Raw genomic sequence first — 15876 nt, forward strand, 5'->3', positions numbered from 1 at the left:
CAGCGGCGGCGACCAGGCCGCCGAGCCTACTGAGGCGAAGACATGCTCCACCGCAATACACGGGGGAGCGCAGGCCGCGCAGCTACCGCAAAGTGGGAAACGAACGATCCACCTCCGGGTCGACGTTGCTTGCCGACAGCTAGGCAAGGGACTAGTTCGGCTCGCGCGAGTGGCCGGTGTGCCGGCCGCATGACGACAGTCGGCGCGGCGGCCAATGCCGCGAGTCGAAGCTCAAGCGAGAACCCGAGCCCTGGCAGATCTCAAATTTAATGCACACACCGCGTTAAAACACGTTGCAAAGATTTCAAATAGCCTTTAGAGGCAATCGTGAATGCGATGAAAATCAAGGGCTGCGTGGTTGCGGTAGCGAGGCCGCGGCACGATTTAGAAGCTAGTACAATGGAAATCTGGAATAGACACAAGACGCTTGCCGCTACGGCGGCGTCCGCGGCGGCAAGTGATTCGCGCCTGAGCGCTCGTCCTGTTCGTTTTAACTTTTAACTGTGTGTCAAAGCTGCACCTTCACCATGAACAATTTACGGAGCGTAGGCAGCTTGAAACCGCAAGGCGGAGGATGAAAGTTACACAGGGCTCGGGCTTTCCCGCCATTTAGTGAGATGCGAGCTCTGTGCCCATGCCTTAATATTTCGCTACAGTAATCCACCGCCATCGCACGCAACATCTACAATATAGTTTAGAGATTTCCACCGGGGACACAAAGCAAATCACACTGTCTGTATCAAGCGGCAAAGATTGTTTTTTCACTCACCTGTCCAAATGAAACGAATAAAACGACGCACGAAGACACCAAGCCCCTCTTCATGCGGAAGCCATCTTGCGAAGTGCAGCTCCGCATCAAAAGCAACCACATAGTACTAGTAGTGAGAAAAAAATTTAGTTTACTACACTCTAGGCTTTAAAAAATAAACGGATGTTTTTAAGGTTTTCAGGTGCATTATTCGTAGCTTACTTCTTAATAGAGACGCACGTGACTAGACCACGGCAGTCAAAAGCAGAAAATGTCTGTTTTTTTGCTTGATCACCTTTCTGTTTTTTCCAGTAACAGATTTTTTCCGTGCGGCAACAGCAAATTTCTGCAAAAACGCCTGTAATTTTACACACTTTTTTTACAGTGCATGCTCTCATAACTGCCAATCACTGTTCCTCCGCGAGGCTGCAAATAATTCGTACTTCAAATTTCCTTGTTACCCAAATAAGGCGGTAACCGCAGAACAAAAATGATTACCACGTAATTTTGTACGTTTTCTTTCGCTAATTATAGCGGTATGGCGAAAGCCTAATTTGTTATTGAACTGAATTGTTGAATTTGTTATTGAACTGAATTATTGAACTATTATTGAATATATATTCTCAATTTGTACTTCAATTTGCAGTGAAGTTTCATGAGTAAAACGGGCTAAGCAGGTAAATGAACTGTACCATAGACTTTTCAAGAGTGAAATGCTCAGACTCCATGCACCTCGTACATGTCTGTTGTACGGCTCATTTCTTCCGCCGATGAAAAGACACTTCAAGAACAGTGGACACTCCGAATTTTTCAAGAGTATGACGCCATTTTGAAAAGGCCGTATAACGATGATTTTGTTTGCTTCTGTGATTGACTGGTAGAGTAACACAACCCCGCGCGGTCCCTGTGCCTCGGTTGCTAACTAATGTTTTTTTTAAGTTGTATTCGACTACTGAAATTTTTCATTTTACATTTTGCTTGTTTACTTGTTCTTGGCAGCGTTCTGCCTGCCCTTCTTTCCTGCGCGAGTCCATTTGATGTGGTTCCTTGTTTGGCAATTAAAGGATAGTTGTATCTCGCAGGCCTAACTGTGAGATGCGACTTATTTCATTTCTCTTTGGCGGGTTTACGCGTCTTTATGGCGAATGGTGGACGTTATGCCTATTTGTACTAGTAAAGATACCCCCCCCCTCATTTGCATGGAAAGGTTACCTTGGGTCCGTGCATAATACATAATACTTCGGGGCCACGTAGTGATTACGAAACTATAGATAGTCCGGGAATGGTCAACCAATGCCCGTGCGTCGAAGTGCGTATATACTTCAGTTCATGGGCGTGGAGCCGCTTTCTTCATTGCACAAAACATGCCGAGCTCTCTTAACAATCTTTGATTACCCGCGTATAGCATCAATCGACTTCCATCCAACGCCTGGAAATATTCTACTCTCATCACATGGGTAAGCCTGTGACTGTGGGTGCAGAATGCTTCCACGCGCAGTCAAGCCCGCTAATTATGAGTCATGTGCACCGTTACACGGCAAAATTGCTGAAGAATTCTCACTGATCCACGGGGCGCTTATCACTGATTATCCTTGTTAAACCACCGATTATCATTGTTACACGCAAGAGATTCACCCATGCGTAGTTTCCCCTATTCAACATTTACGCTGTGTGCGATGCCAGCTTGGCTTTGAAGCTTTCAGAAGGGGGGTGCAATGTTCACCATACCTGTCGGCCATGGTGTTCTCGTAGGACGTGGAGGCCCCAAATTTGCTGCTCATTTCCATGAGGTCTTTGAAGAGCTGATCGGAGCGCCCCTTGTCCTTGGCCAGCTCCGGTGTAGACGCAAAGGTGGCGTACGTCAGCTTGAAGTGGCCCAGGATTCGCTTCGTCATCCTGTGCCGCTTCAGCATCTCAAGTGTGGTTATGAACTCCTTGTCCAAGCTGAAGGTGACAGCGGGCGACTCTCTGGCGTTGTTGCTGACACTCACCTGCACGTGACACCATCGGCGAGAAATGTTGAAGCGACGATGAATAGCGATAATAATTTAGGCGAATTTAGAATAATAGGAAATATGATAATTTAGGCTCAATTAGCCAATAGAAGACTTGCAAAATTACGATAGTGCGCTTTTCTTTTCAAGCCTTTAAGGCAGACTTCTACGTGAGGAATTACATTAAACAATTAATTGTAATCCATTACATTTCTCGCTAATTTTGCAAATTAACGAATACTTCGTTTAATCGATAACGCTCGCGGTTACCGTATAAATTTAACAGCGAAGCTGTATGTAGCTACAATGTGGTGTTGGTCGATGTCCGCCTACAACGATCGCGTCGAAACAAAAAAAAAAAAAAAAAATTCGTCTCCAGTTCCTCGCGAATGCTTTCTGGCTCTCAATCTAATCTAAGTATCTCGAAAAAATTTAACTGATATTGGCCGCTCAGACGAATCTATCACTACGCTGTTTCATTTATTTGTCATAAAGAAGTTAGTTCACAGTGAAGTTGTAAACGCTGGAGAGTTCCGGTCTGCTTGCAATACATGTCCGACTACGCAGGGAGTATGGTTGTAAGAAATGGCTGTAACTCTTGTTTTATGGATACTATCGCGAAACAAATTATATGAAAATTAGCCGCTAAGAAGACTCTAACAATGCGCAGGAGTTTCATCTGCTTTTGCTAATCGCCTAGTTCACAGTGAAGTTGTAGATATTGTGCAATTCGCGTTTTGCCATCAATACACGGACTTCTACGGGAAGCAAAGGGACAGCCCCGTCTTTGTATGCTAGAATAAAACTCAAGCCCTTGCAAGTTTAATTCAGCTAATTATGTAAGAATTATGCTCAATCGCTAATTACAAACAAATATATTATTTCGTGCACTCCTTTGGACTGCGCTCCAGTCAACGTGTATCGTAGCTCTCATCGAGGATCAGTTTAACGGCCACCTGCGTCCTATGCACACTGTTGACACGAGTGGGCGTTGTTTGTTGTGGTTGCGTCATAGTCGCCTAGGCAACTTTGTAATATATGTGTACAAATATACAGACACACGCTGATGCGTCGATTGAGGCAAAAAGTACCACAGCTTCGCTGCTCGATCGTCCTTCTTCGCAGAGTGAAAGCGCTGATGAGTTCTTTCTCTTTTTTTTTCCAGTAATCAATTACATGTAACCAGTTACTGTACCGACGGGACAAGCTGTAACAGACGCTGCAGCTTTCAGAACCTGAATTAGGCGGGAACTGCACCAGAACACCAGAGATCGCGCCATGCGTCAGAATCGAGGATATTTCAGACAAACCCCGGAGCTCAGTAGTTATATCCTCGACTTTGCGCTGCACCTGAACTTGGCCGACGATTGGAACCGGCACATTGCAATGTTTCTTTTATCAACGGCCACTTATCGCGTTATTGCTAGGATGATTTTTTGTAACTTTGGATTGGCCATACCACCTTCTCCAAGCATCTGCAACAAGGAAGCGCCGAGCTTCATAGTGGCCGCAGACGCTGAGGAACCGTACACGCTAGCAAGATGCTTATAATCTAGAACACCGCCTTACGTCCCATCACGCATATATTGTCTTCACCAAAAAAAGAGAGAAAAAAAACGCGGGAAGATGAACGCATCAGTCCTGAAAAGGAATTGCTAGTGAAGATGAGCATTGTGTGAATATTTGCAGAAAATATCTGCAGAGGTACTGCAACTGCCAGGCCCGTCTGTTCCGCTTGTGGTATCTGTTTAGGGTTCATTTATGTTCGGAGAAGTAACGAATTGCTTTCGATGTGCGGTTATCCTTGTGTGACGTTACCGCTGGTGGGGACAGCGTTTTCGCATTCTTCTCTCTTGACAGCTAGCGTTTCGCGGCGCTGTTTTCCATTTTGGCTTCGCCTACAGCCCTCCCCCCCTGCCCCCCCCCCCCATATTTTTGCGGTTATCACTTTCCTTTATACCTTACTCTACGCATCGTCATATCCTACTCCTCCTCCCCCATATATATTGGGGGAGAGTGAACTACGTGTAAATAACGCGTTGCGTAGGAAATCAGTTCCTCCTGGGATGAGGACAGTGATCTGTGTCAAAAGGTTGGTTCAGCTGCATGCTTTGTTGTACAAGTGGTAAAAGCAAAAAGCAGATCACCAGCGATGAAAGACTTAAATGATAAGACAGTAAACGTAGGTAAAAAACCTGAACGTTTTTAGTGCCCCGCTACTTGCAGTGATTCGCAGTGATGAATTCCGCCTCTTGTCAGCTGTCAAACCGCATTTGACAAAGACATCAAACCGCATTAGTCGAAGATTATCTAAAAAATGGAGAAGCAGCTAGCGAACGAAAAGGTGGGCTGAGACCTCACAGTAAATATCTCGCCTTGCCTTGGTCTCGTCTCTTGATTCCCACCATAGTGAAATATGCATCACCAAGTGGCGCAAAATTCTACTATTCTAATGTCAATAGCGTTTTAATCTTTCCGTGCAAGCCAATCTGCACGTATGCATTTATTCTTTGCGTAAATAGGTGCCGGCATGGGCACAGAAAATGATAAGCAGGAAACCAGTGCCTTCGAGAGAAGTGATTGTGCCGGGCTGGACTATCATGGTATCAAGCCGTTGGCTTACCTTTCTTTTATTTTATTTTCATTTTTCCGGGTTACCCAAGCTTCTCGAATTCCTTCATTCATCGCGTGAATAAGCGGGGACACGAGCAGTAGGAGTGATGTATGCAACGAGCCGGTACTTTCCAGAGAAGAGATTCATCCTGAGAAAACCAACATTGTAGTGGCCTATAGGCTTACCTTTTTTCATTTTTTCGTGCAAGCCAATCTGCTCCTGTCTGTTTATCCATCGCGTAGCCTTGCATAGTCAGGTGCACGGGAACTGATGTACACAAGCACCGAATCGGCGCTCTCGATATAACTGATTGGACCTGGCTAAGCCGATATTGTAAGGGGCGATGGGCTTACATTTTAGAGCGAAGCTTTCAGCCTGTGGTTGGTCGGGATTTTTCTTTGCCACGTGCTCGCACAAAAAATTCGGCCTATAACGCAGACAGTGCAAAGAAGCGCGAAGCGCAATGTGTGCGGCTCATCCAAGAGGTAGCACATGATGTCAACAGGTGACACCATCTCTTGACGATGACGTCACTGCGTGACGTCACGTATGCTGTGATGAAATCATCAGGCGATATCGTCACGTGACGATGCCATTTGTACCTAATGTAACGTTTGACGTGAGGCTCATCACGCCCCCTATGGTGTGACGTCGTCATGTCAGTGTGTCGTGATGACGTAATCACGTTACGTCATCACGTGAAACGTCACCTCACCACCGGATGTTAACGCCCAGTGTTTCACTTCATGGGCCACATAATGCTATCGAATTTATAGATGCCCCCATCAGCAGTTGTGGAGGCGGTTTTCCACAGCGTCGCGGGACATTCGCTTTCGCAGGGCCGGGATGGCGAGTCAACTTTTTTTGTAGAGCATTTTCGTTTTCGCGCTTGGGTTGCCTCGCGGCACAACGTCCGTACGGAACCAGAAATATAAATATGTAGGCCTGTTTCATAGAAAACCTGCAATAGTGACTTAAAGATGTGTTCTCCATAATCCATCTTTCGTTATGTTCAGCTTGAGCTCTGTTCGTTCAATATCACGGTATTCCGTATACGTTTCCGTATACCGCCGTACCTCTACGCGAATGAGGACCGTTGTGTGCAGTTTCGCCGACATGTAGAAGATCCCGTCGATGAGACTGGCTGAAGGATCCACGTGGTCTGGCCACGTGATGCCGCCTTTTTTGAGGGCCTCCCTCACCTCCTGGACGTTGCTGCCGCGGATTACGCTCTCGCAAACCTGCAAATAGGCGGCCGCTTTCTGCAGCGGCGACTGCTCTTGATCCGGCACACTCATATTCCGCAGCCTGGTCGTTACATTATTGAAAGAGTCGCGCCGGATACGGTACACCGTGCTGATGTCGTTCTTCAGCCGGCTCATCTGCAAACGTAGGAGATAAGAAAAAAAAAACTCAGTGCCCTTCCACTCTGTGAAGAACGATGACACGCGGAGCTGTGTATATGTGGGCTCCTTAATGGCGGAATGCGCCTGTGCCGTGGACAGGCCCAGCATTGCACTATCTTCGGTATCGGCCCACGTATGGGGAGTGCTTAACGCCTGCGTCACCTCTGCCGTGGCTCATCCCAGTATTGCACTATCTTCTGGACCTGCCCACGTATGGAGTTTTGTGTCCACACCCGGAAACGATTCCGGGGGAACTAGCCATAAAGAGCTTGGCTGTAAAATCACTTTAATGTAACCAAATAAAAGGCATACGCAGCCAAGCAAATTTTTTGCTTGGGTCGCCCGCAAAAAGAAGAAAAAGAAAGAAATGTAAGCCTATGGGCATGTTACTACGTTAGCCCATGCTACAATCACTTCACTCGAAGGTAATGGTTTCGAAGGTACTGGTTACTGCCATCCTAGCCTATTATACCCTATTGTAAATTTATTAATTATAATTAACTAATTATTTATGTGAATACGAACACGGGAGCAGTTTTCAATATTACCCGAAGGGCGAGGCAGTGACTGCTGCATACCGAGGTAGCGTTGCGCTTGAATTCATCAGACGCTGTTCTAACTATACACGGGTGCGACACGTTGGCGCCACGTCGCACACATGGATGCCACTGCTGGACGGCAGGAACAACACCCTCACCGCTACCAGGCGTCACAAAACGCGGGCAAGGCAGGGACTGCATTGGCACCGCAGGTGTCGCACATCGATGGCGCACGAGGTGAGACCAACGGAAAACGGTAGGCTTAATTGAGCGCCCAGTGAAAAAGAAATATTAGATGACGTTCGTTTCACGTTTGCCAGAACATATACGCGTGCCAGCAGCGGAAGAGAGAAAGTTGGCCTTCCTCTGCCGTCGAGGCGACTGATCGTAGCGTTGACGGTACGTTCGATTCGCTTCGTCATTTTTGCATGCAAACGCGCCTTGCGTCTCTGAAGACTAACACTCCGCGCGTGACCACCCCGTGTACCTTCACCGGACAGCACGACAACGGCGACAGCGCGGAGGACGCCGACGGCGTGGATGCGCACCGAGTGTCTGTGTAATTGCTATCGCAACGAAACTGCGCCCGCTATTTCTTTACGTGTGCCTCTGCATGTCCGTGCAATTAGCGCGCACTGCTCGTCCCCATGCTTACGAAAGTTTGTTGCTTCGTACATACTGGTGAGGAGACCCCATACCTCGATGCTGCAGATGTGTTGGTAGTAGTTGTCACACGGCCTGTTCCTCTCGTCGATGGCGTTGGTTAAAATGGCCGCGTACTCGGCGCACGCCGCAGTCGGGCATGCCGAACTGTGCGCGGAAGGTTGAGCGCGGTAACGCCAGGCCAACATCGAGGCGACGCCCAGGAGGACAGTGACAGCGACCGCGACAGCTGCGCCGATGACGAGGCAGGCACGGAAGGTTCGTTGGCGCTCACGGCGATGGGCCTCTTCGACCGGATCGCGGATGCCCAGCGCCGACAGGTCGACCTGCGGCGAGTGCGACGGCCAGTCTGTCGTGACTCACGGGGCACGGATTCACAGCGAGATTTTACGCTGTCTTCGAAATCACGAGCGTGCCGTCTGCCATCCTCATAGGCTGTTCTTATGGCCTAGAAACAGAAGTTCCCGGCTGTCCCAGTGTGTGTATATACACGCACACTGTGACGAACCACTGTAGCAGGAACCATTTACAGGTGATTCCTGGTGCAATTCCCTTTACGTAGCTCAAGCGCTTCCCCTAGCAGCCAAGATGTAGAAACGTCGCTAGCTGTGCTGTGTTTGTACATAAGGTACATTGTTTCATACTTTTTTAATATATAGGGTTTTACGTGCCAAAACCACTTTCTGATTATGAGGAACGCCGTAGTGGGGGACTCCGGAAATTTTGACCACCTAGGGTTCTTTGACGTGCACCTAAATCTAAGTACACGGGTGTTTTCGCATTCGATCCTGCAACCTCATGCTCAGCAGCCTAACACCCTAGCCACTGAGCAACCACGGCGGGTTTGTTTTATACTTCTCTAAGCTGCTACGACTACCGCAAATTTTGAGCGAAAAGGTGTGTTTTCCACATCATTTCACTACATTATTGGGGCTGCTTTAGAATATCCAAAATAGCCACGCGGGTGGTCGCATGTGCATTCCGAGATGGCCGTGACCAAGAAGGAAAAGTGGCGTAATATATAGTAGATTGGTGCTGCGGCCAGGCGACACATTGCATTACCGTTACTGGAGTTATGGCGAATTAGGAAGTCACGCTTCATTTCGACGAGGTCTGGTGGAAGAAGGTCGGGTGCGAGGAAGTTCTTTTGTGCACGAGGAATGCTCGAAGATGTCTGGTAGATATTTTTTTTTCTTGTAGAAATGTCACAGTCGAGTAAACTTTGTCTGCTTGCCTCTATATGTTCATCTTTCTTTCGTGCCAGGAACTTATTCTAGGAATTTTTTCTTGTAATACTTATCAACTTAATCTGCATTAGTGTTCCTCTTTTGGTCCATCTATACATCTTCGAGCGTTCACTTTAACTGACAGCACCTTGTGCAACTTCATATTCGATATGTCATGGTCCCTGGCCTGTCATTCAACCGTTGCTTGCACCTAATCGGTGTAAGTTCTGGTATATATATAAAAAAAAAACATGCTCCTTTTCCCGACGTACTGCTCTGTGGCTTGCCTATACCCAGCTACGGCCGCTGGATAGATATTTTAGGGGACAGGGTAGGTCCTATTCTAGCCATGCATTTTGGGCTATGTTCGTGACCCTTTTTCTCGTGATCTGCTGGGTTTAGAACTATAATCTTGGTGGCATTGTAATCAGCAATGTTAGGTAGTGTTACTGAACCAGGATTATTTCTTTTTGGAGATTAGATTTTTTTGTTTTCATTTTTTTACTGGACCCACCAAATTTTAAAGCCAAAATCTGCAGTAAATAGCCTGTAAACAAACATCCCCTACAAGAAAATTTAAAATTCTGGTTCAGTAGACTTTCTGTAATGTTTGCTCAATATCTGGAAAATGTTATCACCCTAGCGCTTGTAGTTTCTGAAAAAAAGGGTCAAATGCAGCAAAATTTGGTGTTTTGAGATAATTGGCTTTGAAGTGGAAGAAAGAGCTTCATTGCAATATAGGACTGTAGAAAAAAATTCTGGCGCATTTTTTCATTAGCCACCAGCCTGGTAGTCCCCTCCATCGTCAACACTTCTTTTCTGTGCTAGCTGCCTTGTTTTCCGGGCCTCCTTAGTTACCAGTGGTGCAGCCCTCCCTGCAAAGTACAGTCGCCGCCGGTTAACTTCGCGCAACCACTGGACTGTGAACCGTCCTGGAGAAACTCCGAATGACCTCAAAATGTCGGCTAGAGCAATGCTGCGGTCATTAAAACTTAGCACAGCATCCATTGTCGCTATTTTCAGCGTCTTTAGGCCAAGAAAGATATTCTTCGGAGCGCGCTCCCATACAACCTTGTTGAACGCCTCATTGGTGTTCTGAGTTTTTCCATGGAGACATTTCTGGAGAAGCTCAGGCTTCGAGAGCTGCTAAAACACCCGCGTTCTGCTTAGAGCGTTCCGCCGAGTGCGAAAGCTTCGATGCAGACGCTCACCTGGTGGCCGCGGCGCCCACTCCTGGTTTGTGTTGCGGAGAATTGGCGTCATTGGAGGCTGACTTATGCCGGTTTCCATGAAAGATACGTTTTTAAAGCACTCCTTTGGCTTCGTCATTGCATTACCGCTAAATAACCAGCACCAAAGTATAAATAAATTCGATTCTCCGCGAAAACACGCCAAAGCACGAGCAAAACGCCCCGCGTTGCGATTAACCCAGCTGCATCTTAGGATTCGTTTGGCTAAGTGAAATATGCTAGCTAGGTTTTCACTGCTTCCACATGAGTGACAGCCATTCCGCTAAACGTGACAAAAAATAGGCGATGAAAAAATTTTTTTTTTTTGCCGTTTAGGAGAGGCAAAGATCCCGAGCATGTGTCAAAGGGGGCGTGGCTGGATGCTGCCTAAGTTTCGAAAAATGTTGATTTTGAGGTAAATATTTCGCGCAAGCGCAAATAAAACGCTGGGTCATGTTAAGGAAAGAACAGAGATTTTAAATTACACAAAAACAAAAAATCGATTTTTTTTCGGAAAATTTGCCTACCCTGTTCCCTTAAAAAAATGTGCGGCCCGCCACGTGCAACGAAAACGCTGTTATCCGCCGCAACGCCACAAGCCGGGGTCTGCTGTCTGAGATCAGCATAGAAAATGCGTCACGCACGCACGTGGAACGTCGTCGCCGACGCGTCCCATCCCCGCCAGTTAGCGCCGTTCGGCCAAGCCAAGTGGCCGAGAATGCAACTACGGCAGGCCACAGCTTTTTTTTTTTTTCGTGATGCAGCGTTGCTTATACTACACTCACCATTTTGTCACGTTGTGGTGTGTGACTTATCTACCGGACCTTGCTGATTAATGCGAGAGCGTTAATCAGCACCGTTGTCAGATGGGAAGAGAACTTGGCACCCGGAGGCGCTGCGTCCCACAGCTTACATGTACTCGTCACCCAAACCATCATTCGATACATTGACTCCGGTGCTCCCCTTCAACCCGGGCTGACTGGGCGGGGGCACTTGGTTCGGGCCAACGGTCCTTCCCGGACAAGGGGGCTGTTGTGGTGCAGCACAACTGAGGAACTGCACTCCACACACAAACAGCCAAGTCGGTTTTACAGGGCACAAACCTGGTCTCCCCCCGCATTGCCAAAGGCACGATCTGTCCATGCAGAGGGCAAACTGGAAGCTCATTACGTCCGGTTTCCTCGACGCTAGGCGAGCTACGTTAATCTACCGCCTGGCGCGAGGATGCCTTCCGTTGAGTTACCGGCGCATCACAGCCATCCCGGCTCGTGGAGTGTGCCCCTTTTGTGGCGGTCGTGAGGACTCGGCTCATATCTTTACGCAGTGTTTGCTTACAGCAGCTCTTCTCCAAAGGACTGCTAGTCTCTTTAGGCTCCCAGGCGTTCCTTATGAGACAGTTCCATTTTTGGACCCTTTGCCTAATCAGGCGATCAACCAGTTCGTGCTTGTTCTCGCCGAGTGCTCATACCAAGTTCGGTTGGCACGCTGTGATTCACTTTTCGGGGATCGGGTGCCGGGCCTTCACGAAAGCCTCGCGAAAACACGGAACGAGGTCTGGTTCCATCTCACCCGGGAGCTGCACCGCTTGAGCAAGAAGTTTCTCGAAGTGGGGGCTCGTCCTGCCGTGATTTTTGATGATTTAAGCGGAAGGCTATCCATTAAGTTATGATGCATGCTCCTAAGGTTGCTCGATTCGACCGTGTGTGCCACTCGATCTACGGGTTTTTTTTTTTGGCTCAGTGGAACCCAGAGGCGGAAACGGTGGTGGCGCACCCTCGTGTGGTCGCACTGCCCCGCGCATGGCTTTGGTTGTATCCGCGGTTGTATGCCTTGACCTCTTGTGCGTCAAGGCAGTCCGAGCCTTAATAAGCAAGTAGGTAATAAGCATGATTAATAAGCGAGAGCGCATTGGCCAAACGAATTTCAAACCACGCATACACAACCAGACAAGCCCTCCATGTGGCGCAGAGAAATTACGCAACTAATTGACTTTCTCAGGATAAAACATGTAGAAAAAGTATAACTTACACTCCACCTACAGACGCGATAGAGACGGATTGTAATTCGAATATACGTGAAAACACAATTATGTTACGCGGAAACTCAAACACAAACCCCTCTTAACGCGGAGCGTTTTCCAGCTGCTGTTTGAGGTCTTTCTTACAGTCGCGGACAACTTTTCTTGGCTATGAACCGAAGGCTACGGAAACTAAGCGCAAGAAGTAGTCCCGCAGTTTTGCTGGCGTTTTCTTACTTGGCAAATTGAAAACAATATTATTTTTGTTTTGTACAGTACCTAGTTTTAAACGATGCGTAACCTTAACCAGTCAGCTATTGGTATTTTATTGTATCTTTATATTGCTCTTTCGACCTTTGTCTAACCCGAAGCCATTGCACGTTTTGCACATTCACGAAACGCGAAATGGCACATGTGTCTTCTGGTGAGTGTCTGTCGCCTGCTGTACCATCAATCAACTCCCCAGAGAGGCCGTTCACCAATTTCGCCAACAAAAGACCACTGGATCACACCAATAAAAGCTGTGGCCGTGCGCGACCGCGCGAGTTGGGGCCCAGCTTTTCCTCCGGCTGTCGTGACGTCACGTCACGTGGTTGCGCTTAAAGTCAATGGTGGCTGCACGGCCGCGCCCAAGGGCTGAACTGAGTGATTGCAATATGCAACGCATAAAAACAATGGCTGTGGCTTAGCTTAGGTTACGTCCAGGATGCGTAGCATACTAGCCTTTATTTTAACGCGACAGCGTTAAGGAGCTCGTTTCGCAGAAAAGCCGGTGTCGTCGGTGTCGGTGTCTGCGGCGTTGCACTTCATGAATAAATCGTTGTCGCGCCGAACGCTGCGTTGCTCGATGCTCACCGCGTCCGATGCGGGGGGCGACGCCGCGAGCGACGGCGCGAGTTAGAGCCCCGTTTCTCCTCTGTCGTGACGTCACGGTGTCACGTGGTATTGAAGGCGACACTGCCGCGCCTGAGGAGCTGGGTTGAGCTCTCGAGCGACGGCGCGAGTTGGAGCCCCGTTTCTCCTCTGTCGTGACGTCACGGTGTCACGTGGTATTGAAGGCGACACCGCCGCGCCTGAGGAGCTGGGTTGAGCTCTAGTAATATGCTTCGCATAAAATAAAGTGTTTGCAGCATCTGCGCGGAAACCAAGCGAGCCCATCTGGAAATCGCAAACTTCGAAATCTAGGTACAAACGAGTGAGCGAGCGAGCTGACTGCTGCGCCGGCGCTTTACCAACGCCTGCGTCGGCTGCGGGTCCAAGCCCTAACCGACGCCATACGGCTGCATGGGAGCTCGGACGCAGGCTGCGATGTTCACTGTTCACAACTTGGTACATATCGCATGTGAATAAACATTGATTCACGCTGAGTTAACTGCATCTTCCCTCACTAAAGTGGTTGTGCGAGGTTGGCAAAACCGAAACGGGTGCCGAGTGCGCCCGGACTACGCTGCATACAAATGCTCTCGTGCAGAAGCTCCGCCCCCGGAACTTTCGTTTCATAGCCAAGAAAATTTGTCCGAGAGCATAGCAGGAGTGACGCAGCCCTTTGGTTCCTTGCACATCATCAATAAAAGAACCATAAAGCTCGCCTTCGTGCACAGCGCTCACCGTCAGCTTTTTCCGGTGCATATTACGGTTACATAAGCTGCAGTTTCCGGGAAGCGTGAGAATCTTTAGGGCTCTTTGAACGCTATCGTGTTGCAGTCGTAAAGGCGATGCATCCTCCAAATTATTCCACTCAGCTTTCGTGACGTCACTCTCAGCCGGGTGCACGACGACCATTCATTACTCCACTCACGTCTATTGTTACTTAAGGGTCCATTGCTTGTCTCTCAAGGGTTCCGCGCCGGAACCGTTACTTTTTTATGACGCGCCGGAATATGGGCCGTCTCTGAAGCATCGCTTACCCCACTCAGTCTTTCGATCCCTCGCTGCCCGTGCTTGGAGCGCTTAGCCTTGGTCTTTTTGCCAGCCGTGGTAGCGGCGGTGGTGCCGACGGTGGTCGTTGTGGGACGGTCCTTTGTTTTGGCGGGAGCCCCACCCGGCGACGTCAACTTTTGTCGCGCAGCCAAGGACGGCTTGCTCAGGGACTTACCGAGCGAAGGCCGAGAACGCGCCGCCGCCCGTGTCTTTTTCCCGGACTCTTTCGAGCGCTTCTTGTTGGACTTGCGGAGATCGTCCGACATGGCGTCTTCTTGGTTCTCGCGCTTCTTCTTCTTCTTCCTCTACCCTTGCTTGCTTGCTGGGGATGCCATGCCGCTTGTCCACCACGAGAAAGTGGCCGTGGTTTGATTTTGGTTTGAAAGAGCCTGTTTTGATTGCGCACTCACAAATTCTCTTTGAATCAACATTCAGATCAATGCTCAATAAAATCTTCGAACCCCAATGGCTGTCTTCCGCGAGCTAACCCAGATGAGCTAATTTGGCACGTCAATTTTAATGCCCTTTGGCTTGAATGGCCATCGAAAAATGAGGGCGCAATTGTCGTACATAGTCTCAAATCCACAGCCAACAACATAGCCCAAATGATACGTCGCGTGACGTATCGAAAAGCGGGATTGCGAGAAGACGATACCCTAAGGCTCGTATAGTCTAGTTGAAGTTGCCTTACCTCGTTTTCGTTCATTGAAGTGTGCGTGCAGCTTGGGGGAATCGTTCGAGTGCTTTTCTACCTCCAGACGTCCAGTGATGAATGTGTTAGCTTCCCGTCTTTGGCTCTCACAGAAAAAGAACTAAGTTTCTTGGAGGAGGCATCACATGACTCGTAACTATGTTACATGAATTCGCACTTCATTTTCTTGTAAGGGCATGCGTGGTCTACACTGCTTCCCATGTATAAAATCGACGCAGTGGCACAATAAATTTAGTTGAAAGTTTTCGCTTGGTGTGTCGTCTTCTCTCCCGTCCGTGTCGTTTCTTTTTATGTGTCGCGAAATATCATTTAAGTAATGGATTACCGGCTTGCCCGGAATGCTGCTCTCTCTATATTTATTTATTTATTTTCTGATCGCGAAATGGCCGCGCCTATTCTCTTCGACCCGATGCACATATATTTTCAGGCATTCTCTTGTGCTGTCTTCAACTGTTCCCGATATGCTAGACTCGCTGAGCCTCGGCAGCAAAAACGCTCCCATTAAGAACAGGAGTCACTCACCCGATCGAACGAGACCATGGCTGTCGCCTGCGAACGGCGACTTCTCGCCTTCCATCCAACGTCGCGTGAGACGATGATCTCGTTATTTTTCGGATGGTCTTTTTATTCGGTTACCCCTAAAGTCCCGGTAGGGGCAGGTAGGGGGGAAATGATAACGAAACTAAGAAACACTATAACCTATTGATAATAACTTTATTAAATATTTGTATATTGACACGTGCACTTGTCTACCTTTTCCGGGTGACCACTTGTCACCACCTAACAAACATTATCGCAGAGCGCAGGA

General features: G+C 48.4%; 1 protein-coding gene across 1 annotated transcript in view; it reads right to left on the minus strand.

The window, feature by feature from the left end:
* Positions 1–14658, minus strand: part of LOC139061035 (EEF1AKMT4-ECE2 readthrough transcript protein-like) — a 140062-nt gene extending 125404 nt beyond the window's left edge. Inside the window, exons 1-4 of the mRNA XM_070540470.1 lie at positions 14344–14658; positions 8000–8290; positions 6433–6738; positions 2477–2739 (exon numbers count right to left, since the gene is read on the minus strand). Of these exons, the coding sequence (XP_070396571.1) occupies positions 2477–2739; positions 6433–6738; positions 8000–8290; positions 14344–14622 (1139 nt within the window). The 5' untranslated portion in view covers positions 14623–14658. The remainder of the gene's footprint in view (positions 1–2476; positions 2740–6432; positions 6739–7999; positions 8291–14343) is intronic.
* Between the last annotated feature and the right edge of the window lie 1218 nt (positions 14659–15876).

Source organism: Dermacentor albipictus, chromosome 6, assembly GCF_038994185.2.
Source record: "Dermacentor albipictus isolate Rhodes 1998 colony chromosome 6, USDA_Dalb.pri_finalv2, whole genome shotgun sequence".
Lineage (NCBI taxonomy): Eukaryota > Metazoa > Arthropoda > Arachnida > Ixodida > Ixodidae > Dermacentor > Dermacentor albipictus.